Source organism: Asparagus officinalis, chromosome 1, assembly GCF_001876935.1.
Source record: "Asparagus officinalis chromosome 1, Aspof.V1, whole genome shotgun sequence".
In the NCBI taxonomy this organism is placed as follows: domain Eukaryota; kingdom Viridiplantae; phylum Streptophyta; class Magnoliopsida; order Asparagales; family Asparagaceae; genus Asparagus; species Asparagus officinalis.
Window position 1 is genome coordinate 79,147,052 of NC_033794.1, and position 14,147 is coordinate 79,161,198.

The window sequence follows — 14,147 nt, forward strand, 5'->3', positions numbered from 1 at the left end:
AGATTAGGCTCATTCTTGCTTCTCTCAAATCCCAATTTCTGAAAATGTGCATCAATCTTGCTGTACCATGCACGAGGGGCCTGCTTCAAGCCGTATAATGCTTTGAAAAAACAGTACACCCTATGTTCTTTGCCCTTCACCTCAAACCCTTTTGGTTGCTAAACATAAACTTCTTCTTTTAGTTCACCATTGAGAAATGCTGACATCACATCAAATTGATAGATAGGTTGTCTCAACTAGGCTGCCATTGCCATCAACAACCGAACCGTTTTAAATCTAGCCACCGGGGAGAACGTCTCTTCATAGTCTATGTCTTGCTTTTGTGCATATCCTTTTGCCACTAATCTTGCTTTGTATTTTAATACACTGCCATCTAGACCAAATTTAGTCTTGTAAACTCATTTAACTCCAATTGCATTGCGATCTTTTGGTAATTCCACCAACTTCCAGGTTTGGTTTTGCTCAATTAAGCTCATTTCTTCTTTCATTGCTTGCACCCATTCCTTTCTTTCCAGGGCTTCTTCATAGGACAATGGATCTGCTACATACAAAACTTGAGTTACTTCATACAATTCTTGTATGGATCGTACCTTTCTTCCTTGTGTATCCAGATCAACCATCCGATTTGAAGTGCTACTCGAGCTTGGGCTGCTTTGTGGCTGCTCACTACAATCTTCTTCTTCTTCATCTTCTATTTCAGCTATTGATGTGTTGTTTTCCGCCATAGACCAACTCCAACTAGCATTCTCATCGAACATGATATTTCTACCGACTATAATCTTCTTTGTCGAACATGATATTTCTACCGACTATAATCTTCTTTGTCACCGGATTAAACAACCTATAACCTTTAGATTGTATGCAATACCCAATGAACACACACTTTTCACCTATAACCTTTAGATTGTATGCAATACCCAATGAACACACACTTTTCAGATTTTGAGTCCAGTTTTTTTCGATTTTGTGTACTTATGAGAGTGTAAGCAATGCACCCAAAAACACGCAAATGCCCCCACATTGGGCTTCCTTTCAAATCACGCTTCAAACGGTGTTTTGTTCATCACTGCCTTGGTTGGTGACAGGTTTAGAACATATACCATTGTTACTACTGCTTCAGCCCAAAAACTATTCGGCATACCTTTAGATTTTAGCATACTTTTTGCTAGTTTTACTACCGTGCGGTTCTTGCATTCAGCTACACCATTTTGCTCAGATGTGTATGGAGTGGTCAACTGCTGTAACACCCCTTCTTTCTCACAAAACTGCTTGAATTCTTTTGATTGAAACTCACAAACACGATCTGATCTTAGAGCTTTTAGCCTAGCCCCTGTTTGTGTCTCTGCCATGGCTTTGAATCTTTTGAACAACCCAAATGCTTCACTTTTATAACTAAAAAAATATACTCAGGTCATCCTGCTATAATCATCGATAAATAACATGAAATACTTACTTCCTCCCATGGATTCAACCTCCATAGGCCCACACAAGTCAGTATGCACCAACTCGAGTACCTTGGTTGCACGCATCTACTGATCTTTTGGAAATGGCAGCTTCAATTGCTTGCCAAACACACATCCTTCACATAACCCGATTTCACCAATTTCGGGTAACTCATTCATCATTTTCTTTTGATTCAACACTTTCAAACCATTCATGTTTAGATGACAATACCTTAAATGCCATAGCTCATTGGAACAAATCTCCTTGACTACAAGTGCCTTGTCTTTCACCTTGGCTATCTCCAGAGGGAACAAGTTGTTTTGTGTCTTCTTGATTGTTGCCATCGTCTGATCCGTGGCTGCATCTACAATTTTGTAGTTGTCGCCTTCAAACTTGATAGTACACCCGTTGTCCATCATCTGACCGATGCTGAGTAGGTTCTGGAACAATTAGGAATATAGTACACATCATGTAGCATCCGTGTATTGTGACTGCTGGTCTGCACAGCTACTCATCCTTTTCCTTCAACATGAATCTCTTTATCGTCACCAAGCTTTAATGCCTTCTTGTATGACTCATCTAATTTATCAAACAGATGTTTGAAACCCATCATATGGTTTGAGGACCCGCTGTCCAAAACCAGATTCGACTCACATCTGATTCTTCATCGGCTTTGGCCATGAACAACCGTGCCTGATTGCTCTTCTCTTCAACAAAACTTGTCTGTCCTTCTTCTCTTTTCTTCTTGTAGCAGTCGGCTTGCACATGATCGGGCTTGTGGCAGTAATAGCACTCCACGTCTTGACCTTCTTCTCTCTGTTTCTTGTAGCAATCGGCTTGCATATGCTCTTTCTTGTGACAGTAGTAGCATTCTACATCTTTCTTCGGTTGATTAGAATGCGGTTGATTGTAACTTGGCTTGCCTCTACCTTTGCCGCCTTGACTGCTTCGACCTCTACTGTTACCTTAGCCTCTACCTCTGCCTTGTTGTTGGCTTCTTGAGGAATTGCCCTTGGTATAGAAAGCTTTGGTGTCGTCCTTCACTTCTGATCGGTTGAGACGAACTTCATAGACTTGCAGTGATCCCATCAACTCATCAAACGTGTAAGTGGACAGATCTTTGGATTCTTCGATCGCCGCCACCACATGATCGAACTTGGTTGTCAGGCTACGCAACACCTTCATCACAACCGTTTTTTTGGAAGATCTTCTCCACAGCTTCGGATTTGGTTGACTATTGTTGTAACTTGCGTGAAGAAGGATTGAACCTGGAAGATCTTCTCCACAGCTTCGGATTTGGTTGACTATTGTTGTAACTTGCGTGAAGAAGGATTGAACTGACTCGCCTTGTTTCATGTTCAATGTTGTAACTTGCGTGAAGAAGGATTGAACTGACTCGCCTTGTTTCATGTTCAATGTCTCAAACTCTCGTCACAAGCCCTGCAACTTGATAGCTACCACCTTGGAACTTCCCTGAAATGCGGTTTTCAGAGTAGACCAGGCCTCGTTTGCTATTTCTGCTGCTGCAATCTTCACAAACACCGATTCGTGTACGGCTTGCTGAATGAAGAAGAGCGCTTTTGCATCTCGCTTGGTTGTGTCAATTGGTGTCGGATCAGGATCCGGTATTCACTTGTCTACTAGTTCCCACAAGCCATGAGATTTCAGCATAGTTCACATCTTGATGCTCCAGAATTCATAACTCTCACCCTTGAACAAAGGTATTATCTGTTTAGACATGTTGATGGTTGCGTTGTTACCTTCTTCGGTCATTGGATCAACCTTACGCTCTGATACCAATTTTGTTGGAACTTTTTAAAAGAAACAAGCAGAACACTTCAATTGATTGTATTCACACAACTTAATTAATTCATCAACAGATACAAACACAATACTTAAGATGATGCATATTACTAATTTTGCACCCACTAACTCCAATACACTGCTGCTCTCATTAGCCTATAACTAAACCCACTACATGACTTAAACTAAATATAGAAACTACCCACTGCTCCCTGCACACCTCTAAACAGAGAACGTGTTGCCTAAATTTAACAACTAGTTTATAATTAATTCTTAACAACAAAATAAACCTGCAACTAAACCGTAACTTCTAGAAACTGCCTCTCTTATGCACTTTGCTGCTGACTTGGATTATTTTAAACACCCTCAACGTCTCGTCTGCGATCCTATTCTCAGCGGCCACAGGCATGATGGCGCTGGTCAACAAGATGTAGCCGTCCCAGCTGGCCGAAGAGCAAAGGAAAGCCATGCAGCTCTACAAACAGCTTGAAAAGTCCATACACACTACCATCGCCATAGGATCCTCTCCTACTGAAACAGACGTAGACGAGGCAGTGGAGAAACTCCTGGCAATCGACAGGGCTTACCCTCTCCCTCTCTTACCATTGCAAGATAAGTTTCCGAAAAAGGTAGAGCCTGCTGTGTGGTGGCCAAAGCTCAAACCTAGGAAGCGGGTGATGACGAAGAAGAAGAACAATGGATGGAGCCAGGAGCTAGAAGCGGAGATGAGGGGAGTTGTTCGGCTACTGAAGACGAAAGATCAGAATGAGTACAGACATGTCGGAGAGATCGCGGTGAAGATTAACACGATGCTGGCCATATCGGGTCCTGTGCTCGCTGGACTCGCTGCGGTCAGAGCGAGTGCTTCTTCCTTTTCCTCAGTTGGGGGGTGGCCAGCGATGCTGGCGGTGGTAGGAGGAGCGATGGTGACGTTCGTGAATACCCTAGAGCACGGAGGGCAGTTGGGGATGGTGTTCGAGTTGTTTAGAAACTATTACGGATATTACAAGGAGATGGAGGAGGAGATTGAGAAGAACTTGGGGGAGAGGGAAGTGGATAAGAGAGAGGATGGGGAGGTGTTCAGGATGAAGATTGCTCTGAAACTTGGGAGGAGTCTCTCTGAGCTCAAGTCCCTGGCTTCTTATGTTTCTCCTTCTTCACGTACAGGCGAAGACATCCAGGAGTTTGTGACAAATGAAAAATTATAACAATTAACTCTTATCAATAGGGAATACACATCTCCTTCAGAACCATCCGCATACGAGCTAGTGGTTTCTCAATCATGGATTAGTGGGGTGAAATGACTAAGTTTTTGTCCCCTACTCGACCTCTGCTCATATGGGGTTGTTCTTATTGGGTTTTCCTTCTATGTGAAGGATGGCTCAAAGTTGTATCGGATGTCTTATGTTATAGACTCAATAGTTTGGTTTTTAACTGAAGCCCATTGACCCACTTGGTCCGTTGTTACGTCTTTCCCAAGCGTGGATTAGATCAAACTGAGAGAAATAGAGTTTTAACAAGAAAGAAAAGTGAGAAAACCAGAAAACAATAAGGTCTACCATGCAGTTTTTTTTTTTTTTTTTTGCTGAAGAAAAGTGAGAAAACCAGAAAACAATAAGGTCTACCATGCAGTTTTTTTTTTTTTTTTTTTTGCTCGACCGGCAACAATCAACTCATCCATCAGAGGTTCATCCATGGTCCGATTGAGCTGAAATTTGGTGAGCAGGTAGGATACTCATTGAACTTCATTTTGGACAAAAATATGGTTAATTGGTTCTGTGTAGCTTCAAAATTTGGCTTCGGACGTCAACTAAGTTTCTGGGTGAGATTTTCAGTTTCTTTTGTTTTGTGATGTTGATTCCATTATTGTTGGGAATTAGAGTTGTATACCCATTGTGTGAGCTTGGAGAAGGATTTTGTAACCAATTTTGATTATATGGAGCTCTTGTGATGGACTTTTAATCTCGTGGTTTTTACTCTCTGATTTGGAGGGGTTTCCACATAAAAATATGATGTTAGTTTGTGATTGTGGTTGGGTGGTATTTGCTAATCTTGGTTACTTCATATTTGCATCCATCTAATTCCTAGTTCACATCTGATCTTGGGCTTGGGATCATCTCTATGGTTCGTAACAAAGTGGTATCAGATCAAGATGAACATAACGTGTTTGTAAAATTGCTTGAAGAGTTTTGGCCTCTTTGTTGTGTTGTCATGGTTGAATGATAGTGATAAATATGAACCCAAATAGAATGATTAGCTTGAATGGCACAATTATCAGATTTGGAAGGGAAAAAATGAGAGATTTCTTGTATGTGAAGAGTTGACATTTATCAGTGTTTGCTAAGGAGAAGCCTGTTTCTATGTCCAATGAAGAATGGGGATTTGAGAATGAATAAGTTTGTGGCTATATTCAATGTTCTCAACCATATTTGTGAGGAGACTAATACACGAGATTTGTGGGATAAACTTAAATCCTCATATACTCCAAAGACCAGTAACAACAAGTTGTTCTTGATCAAGAAGTGAATGAGTTTGATGTACAAGGAAGGGTGCACTATTACTGACCACTTGAGTGAATTTCAAAGGATTATGCAATAATTATTGTCTATGGGTATACAGTCTGATTATGATGTTCAAGCTCTTTGGTTGTTAAGAACTTTATTGGATTCTTGGGAGACATTTCAAACATAACTTTGTAACTCCATCCCAAATAATGTTGTGATAATGGAACTACCTAAAGGTGGTGTCATGAATAAAGAAATGAGGAGAAAGTTGTTGGAATATTCAAGCCGCGGAAGATAAAACTTAAACAATCAAGAAACCCAAAATCTACCAAGCAATCAAGACAAACAGTAAACAACAAGATTTAACGTGGTTCCACGCGATCAAGATGATCCGTGTACGTCAACGGGGAGAATGGCGAAGATCTTATTTCTTTTGAAAAGAGATTACAAGAGCTTGAAACTACACATCCCTAACAATGGTGGAATATAGATCTCTCTTTTTTTCTTGTTTTTAAACCCATGGATTGATACAATATATATAGAGGTTGATTTTGCTCAATCGTATTAGCACTCTAACTTGAACCCTAACTGGATTTCCCAATTCAATTAATTACTTCAATCCAATTCTAATTAGGATAGTATAACTAATCCTAATTAGAGTCCACACCCAATCCTGCTTCTCAACTGATTTGAGTCATCACGAACTCAACAATCTCCACTTTGACTCACATCACGTTGAATCAATCCTTTGCGAAGATTTTCTAAAATTAACCCCCACTTTATACAACTCCCTCCCAAGAGTATTTCTCCAAAGTTACTTCTGAAGAACGTGGATGAAGTCTAGAGATGCTTTGAACTTCTCCACTGGATATTTGTCGGATTCTTCTTTGTACTGATCTTCACCAATTCGATCACTTTTTCCCTGTCAATCCACTCTCAGATCTTGTGATACCTGATTCAATGTGCTTCGTCCACTTGTGATACCGCTGATCCTTCGCAAGATTAATCGCGTTCTGACTGTTACAATGAATAGGTACTGAATCCTGCATGATGTCAAACATCCTGACCAAACCCCCGCAATCATAGAACTTCCTTCGATGCCTCAATTGTAGCTATGTACTCCGCCTCAATCGTCGAAAGAGTCATAGTTTCCTGTAACTCAGCCTTCTAACTAATGGCACAGTTAGAAACTGTGAATATATAACTCGTAGTTGACCTCCGTTGATCAAGGTCGTCTGCGTAATCTGCATCGACGTATCCCTATAATTTTTGGACCCCTTATCCTCCAAAGACTGAAATAATAGGTCCACCTTTGCAGTCCCTCGTAGATAACACAGAATCTACTTTACCACCTCCTAATGCTGATTTCCTGGTTTTGACATTAATCGACTTACTGAACTTACTGCATAGGCTAAGTCAGGCCTAGTGCAAATCATAGCATGCATCAACGATCCCACCACACTCGCATATGGTATCCAAGACATTTTTTCTTGCTCCTCAACTGTTTGTGGACACTGCTTTGAGGATAATTTGAAGTGAACAGTTAAAGGAGTAGAAACCGATTTTTCTTCATCCATGTTGAACCTTTTCAACACCTTGAGAATATAATTCTCTTGGGACAACCAAAATTTGCCAAAAACCTTGTCTCGTGAGATCTCCATACCTAAGATCTTCCTGGCTTCTCTCATATCCTTCATGTCGAACTCCAACTTCAGTAACTACTTGACTTTCTCGATTTGTGCCCTTTCCTTTACAGCTATTAGCATATCATCCACATATAACAGCAAATATTTTGGATGCCTAGTCTGCATGTAATAGACATAATTATCACACTCACATCGATTGAAGCCGTCCTTGATTATGAATGAGTCAAAGTGGTTGTACCACTGCCTCGAAGATTGTTTGAGCCCGTACAGAGACTTCTTAAGAAGACAAAACTTCTCCTCTTCACCTTCGCAGAGATATCCCTTAGGCTGCTTCATGTAAATTTGCTCCTCTAATTCTCTATGTAGAAATGTTTTTTTAATGTCCATCTGCTCCAAGTCCAAATCATACTGTGCAACAATAGTCAACAACAAACGAATGGACGTATGTTTGACTATGGGAGAAAAAATCTCATTGTAGTCCACTCCTTCCTTCTGAACATATCACTTGGCAACTAACCTTGCCTTGAATTGCTCACCATCTTTCTTCTGAAAGATCCACTTGCAACCAATCATCTTTGAGCCTCTTAGAAGATTAACCAGAACCCACGTCTGATTCTTCTCCAAAGATTCCATCCCTTGCTCCATGGCTGTAATCCACCTGTCACGATCATCTGCTTCAACGGCCTCTTTGTAGCTACATAGGTCTCCAGCTTCTATGAATAAAGCAAAAGATACGTGATCATCGTCTTCCCACCATATATAGTAGGTGGAACCACTGTACGGATCGAGCGTCTCAATGCTATTGGTCGGTCCTCTTGTGTAGTAGCTCTGTCTCCATCGCTGGTTGGAGTCTCATCAGTAGGCCCACTAGGGCTAGCAGGGCTTTCCGAAAACTCCACCTCCTGTACCCGAGAATCTGTGGAAGCATCTGGAGCTCCACCTTGTGCCTTGTCTCCTGTCTTTGAATCTGCCCGCATGATAGCGTCTTCATCAAAGACCACATCTCTACTAGTAAAGGCATCGTGAGTCTCGGGATCCTATAACCGGTACCCTTTGACTCCAAAAGTGAATCCTATAAAGATACACTGTCTCGACTTGGACTCCAGCATGTTTCTCTTCGGACTGTCTACAAGACTATATACGCTTGACAACTAAATATGCATAAAGCAGATGGTGATCTGTTAATCAAATAACACGCATGATTTACCACTTCCGCCCAAAAACCTTCAGACATGTCTACTTGTAATAAGAGACTATAGGCTCTTTCCATCAATGTCTGATTCATACGTTCAGCTACTCCATTTTGTTCTGGTTGTCCTGGCACACTTAATTGATGTTGGATACCTTCATTAGTCAAGTACTCTTTGAATTCCCCGAAGGTATACTGATGCGGCATAAACATGTACCAAAAATATTACAAGTGCACAACTGTGTCAAGTTATAGTATAAAGATATCGATCCCACGAGGAAGGTGTTTTGTAGGAAAAAATATAAAATCGGTTCTTATGTTGTGTGCGTGACAAATAGGAGTGATGAGTGAATGTGATTGTGGAGAGATGGAGAGAATGAAAATGATTGTGTAAATGAATATATTTGAGAGTGGAAGTGATAATATAAATGTGATCAACAAGGCAGGAAGGAAAAATCAAGAATAAATAAAAATCAAAAATGAAAAATAAAATTTAAGAAAGTAAAGATGGTAGATTCAATTAAATATATGGGTAATCAAAAATTAAACCAACTTCTTAGAAAATGGTGATTCCCTAGAGGGTTCTAGCCTAAAGGCGAATCAAAGAAAATAAAAATAAACAAAAAAAAACTAAACCCAAGAGGGTTCTAACCTCAAGGTGAATAGTACAAAAAATTAAAATCTAACTACAAAATAAATTATAAAATCTAAACTACAAAATAAATTGCAAGAATTAAATACAAGAAAATAAATCTACTCTATAAGCATAAAATAAATCTAATCTATAAGCATGAAATAAATCTAAGGCAAGAGGGTTCTAGCCTCTTGGCTATTTAACAAGAAAATAAAATCTAATTACAAGCATAGAAATAAATCTAAACTAATAAGCAATCAAAGAGAAATAAAAGAGAGAATAAGAAAAACAAACCTTCAAATTAATCTTCATCTTCATCTTCATCATCCAACAAAGAGAAGAAAAATTTAAAGTGATGAAAAAATTATTTTATTAATTGTAACAAAAGTTACAAATTTGGAAGGTCTTCTCAATTAAAAGTAGCCCTTCTCTCCAAATAGAGTTACAAAAATTTTCACCCCTCTAACCCCTCACTCTCAACCCTTATTTATAGTAAACATCAGTGAATGAGAGCCCTTGGATCAAACTTGAGCCCTAAGAATGCAATTTCAGCCGTTGATGAATTCTGGATAACTTCGCATCGATACAGGCATCGATGCCCGCATCAATGCGCGCTTCAATGCTAGCATCGATGCTCCAATAAAATTCTAACTTCACGGTTAGCTTCGTCTCGTCGAGATAGGCGATTTTCATATATTATATGTTAAATTCTGCCTTCCGGATTAGGAGATGTCATCGTTTCTTTACGGCCAACTATCTTGAATAAATTTTTTTCATATTTAATTTTTTTTATTTTCTTCGGCTTCTACAGGGTACTCGGCTTGATTCTGGACTTAGGCTTTTTGACTCTTGCTTGTGTTCTTCATTTAATTCATGGGTTTTTGTTGAGATAAGAGATCTTGGGCTTTATTCTTCATTAACCTGTAATTAAAGATAAAAACAATTATTAATGGCATATTTATTCATATAAAATAGATAATTTGTAATAAAATGTGACTATCAAATACCCCCACACCTAAACTTTTGCTAGTCCTCTAGCAAAGAAAGAAAAAAAAAAGAAAACCTAACTCACTTTCGCAGGAATCGCGGTTATATTTAGCGCATACAACAAGCCTTTAAACCCCTAAGTTACCCTAGTGGACGAGTTATAGTCTCGTGAGGGTTTGCAATGAATATACACATAAAATTCGGTCTACTTGTCAAATTAAAGAAGTCAGTAAATAACTAAATTCACTTGATAACTTTAGATAATCTAATTAAAGCTAGTTATCACTCAAGAAAACGTTTTTATAAATAACTTTAAGGTAAATTTCCTAGAAAATCTTCTCATTATAGCAATACAAAACCAAGACAAACTTAGAAATTTAATTTAAAAGTTTTGAAAAGAACATGCTAACTCTTTGTTTAAAATAATATTCAAGTTGCTTGATCTAAAATATTTTCCAATACCATATATACAAATATAACTATATATATATATATAATATTTATTAGTATTTTTTTATATTTTTTTATATTATTATTATTTTTTAACTCTTTCTTCCTTGGTGATTTTTTCTACTTTAACGGGCTTTCTAAGCGACCATTTACCGAGTTTTGGGCCAATGGATCCCAACCAGTTAGGCTTAGGTCATTAAGTATGAAAATACTCATTGGGCTTAATTACTCGGTCAGCTTAGGCTTTATAAGATAGAATCACCATGAATTTAAGAGTTCTTTTTTCTTTCTTTCTTTTTTTTCTTTTGGTGCCCATTTTTTGCACTCTTCTTTTGCAATTTTTTTATATGTATATGTATATATATTCTAAAAAAATATGTAAGTCAAGACACTTTGAAATATTATTTTTAACTCTAAGCTAAACATACAGAAATTCCAATATTTTAAATAAAAATCCAAGTTAAGGCTTAAGTAAAGTATACTACTTTGAAAATTATTTCTTAAGAAATTTATTTAGAGTTATCATAAAAGGTAAACTTGAGTAAATAACAAACTAGAGATTAGAAAATTTAAAATTTATCAAATAAATCAATTATTACATAACTCTATCAATTTGGCAAGTGACGATATTTTTATAATTTTTTTTAGGAAAAGAGAAAAAAATGACAAAAATGCAACTAAAAATGTAAAATAAAGAGAAAAAAATTAACTAATTCCCACCCCCACACCTAAATTTTACATTGTCCTCAATGCAAACTCTATGATGCACGAAGTAAAGCAGATAAGAAGTGAAGTACTTACATTTGATCAGCTGATAAAAATCTGCAATTACCTTTGAATTGAGGATGATAGAATCAAAAATTTATTATTCTCTTTTTTTTTCTTTCTTTTTTTGTTTTTTTTTGTTTTTTTTACAACTGAACAAGAAACTCTCAAATGAGAGAAGAATAAATTCTTTTTATTATTCTTAAATAAACAAAACAAATAATATAGAATGAAGTGTTCAACACGAAGAGCTCGTATTCAACATTGAATCCTACCTTATTGTTAAAAATTCTTCCCCGGATTTTAAATAAATTCAGAATGATATAATCAATAATGTGAAATTCCAAGCATTTCGGGGTGTTCAATAATTCTTGCAACAAAGTAAGATAGGTATTATTGGTGTCATGTATTTTGCATTTCTTAATGAACTTAGACTCTTGTACTGTGAAGTTTTGTTTTCTAACAACCAACTCTTCTGTAGAGTTCTGAAAATTTGGTTGTTGATTATTCTCCAAGAATCTAAGTTCATCAAGAAAGAGTTCTTTAAAATTTAATTCAAAGCAGCAAATGTTTAACACAGTTTCATTATTCTTAATGACCTGATCTGCTTCTTCTAAAAACTCTAACTCTTCATCAAAAATTTCCTCAAAACTCAAATTAGACTCTTCTTCTTCTTCTTTTTCTTCTTCTTCTGATCTTTCCTGAATGTAATTTATTTCTAGAGGCTGATTATTTGGCTAGTCCCCTGGATTAAAAATGTTGAGATCAGCAGTCAAATTCCCAAAGGACAAGTGGCTAAGAAAGGTCATCCTAAGATGACATGTGTCTGTCCTTTGGGATTAGAAACAGGCTGTGTTTCCAAGACTATAAAATCTACTGGAAAAATAAAATCTCCAACCTTAATTAGAACATCCTCTAACTCACCCATAGGGACCTTAACAGATCTATCAGCCAACTATAAGGTACATCTGGTTAGGTTCAGTACACCTAGAACCAATTTCTGGTAGACTGAATATGGAAGCAAATTGACACTGGCCCCTAAGTCTAAAAGCGTCTTATCAATGTGAGTATTACCAATGATACATGAAATGATGGGGGAACCTGGATCTTTACGTTTTAAAGGTATGGGATTTGATAGCATTTCACTGATATTGGCGGCTAAAAATACTTTCTTTGGAACATTTATTCTCCTCTTCTTAGTGCATAATTCTTTTAAAAATTTAGCATAAGATGGAATTTGTTCAATTGCATCTAAGAGAGGAATGTTGACCTTAACCTGCTTGAATGTTTCTAGGATCTTCTCCTCCTGAGGAGAGTGTTTCCTAGGCCTGAGTCTATCTGGAAAGGGAGCAACTGGTCTAAATCTATCAAAAGCCGGCTCAGGTTCGGGTTCAGGTTCTTGGTCATCTGAGAGGGGTGATTGTTAAATAGATTCATCAGAAGGAGAAGGAGAAGGAATTTGTATTGGATCAAAAGTTTGACTTAGAGGAGTTCTCACTTGATTATCGACCTGTCTACCTGACCGAAGTGAATGGATTGCATTCACTTGATCTTCATAGGATGAACTGCATCCTGTGTCCTTAGGGTTAACCACGAGTTGACTCGGAAATTTTTCTTTCTCTCTTTCACTCACGACACTAGCTAGTTGACCAAGTTGGGATTCTAATCTAGCTATAGCTTGAGTGTTGGAATTGAATATTTGTCCGGTTGATTGGATAAAGGAATTCAGAGTGCTGGATGTTTGCGTCAACATATTCGTGGTTTGAGTGGAGGTCTTAATTATGGTTTCCAAACCCCTTTCCAAGACATTGATATGTTTATCCTGATCTGGATTGTGAGGAGTCTGAATTATAGCTTGATGAAGAGAGACTGATTTTGATACGTCAGATTGGGTTGTTAAAATTGTGGATAGGAATTGAAAGGAACTGTGTTTCTCCTAGGAAAATGTTGGGTCGAAGCGGGAGTGAAGTTTTGAGTTCCGGGAGAATTTTCTTGATTCCATGCAAAGTTGGGATGTTTTCTCCAACCTGGATTGTAGGTTAGAGAAAATGGATCATTTCTAGGACGCTAGAATGCAGCGTTCATCTGTTCTAATGCATGGTTGTTTTTTAGGAGAGGGCATTCCTCTGAAACATGGGTAGGAGACTAACAATTATGATATTTTGGGGCAGAAACATGATTGATTTGAGCTGGAGCTCGTTCCTTAATTTCTAAGGCTTCTAACCTCCGCAGAATTGTCGCTATCTTCGCTTCAGAAGCAATGTTTGACTCCAAGGAAGGACCACTAGACTTAGAATGGGGAACTGATGAAACATTGTCATCACAGTGTTCCCATTGCATTGTTTTCTCAGATAGACTCTCTAGAAATTCCCAAGCTTCGTTAGCATTTTTCCTCATGAAATCCCCGTGGCACATTAATTCTAAGGAAGTTTTTGCAGAATAATCTAATCCCTTATAAATTATTTGGCACAATCGCCACTTTTCTAAACCATGATGAGGACATTGGATGAGAAGATCTTTAAATCGATCAAAATACTTCCAAAAAGGTTCTCCCGGGACAATTTTAAAATTCATGATGCTGTTTCTTAGCTTCACCGTTTTATGGATAGGAAAAATTTTCTTAAGAAAAATGGTGATAAATTCCTCCCAAGTAGTGATGGAATTTACGGGTAAGCTATACAGCCATTTTTTTGCTTTGTCTTTGAGAGCAAATGGAATAAATCTGA

The 14,147-nt window shown here is 37.8% G+C and overlaps 1 protein-coding gene across 1 annotated transcript; it reads left to right on the forward strand.

The window, feature by feature from the left end:
• LOC109836300 (probable F-box protein At4g22030) lies at positions 3,714 to 4,454 on the forward strand. Its single transcript, XM_020404161.1, has one exon. It carries the CDS (start codon positions 3,714 to 3,716, stop codon positions 4,452 to 4,454), a length of 741 nt encoding a protein of 246 aa, XP_020259750.1.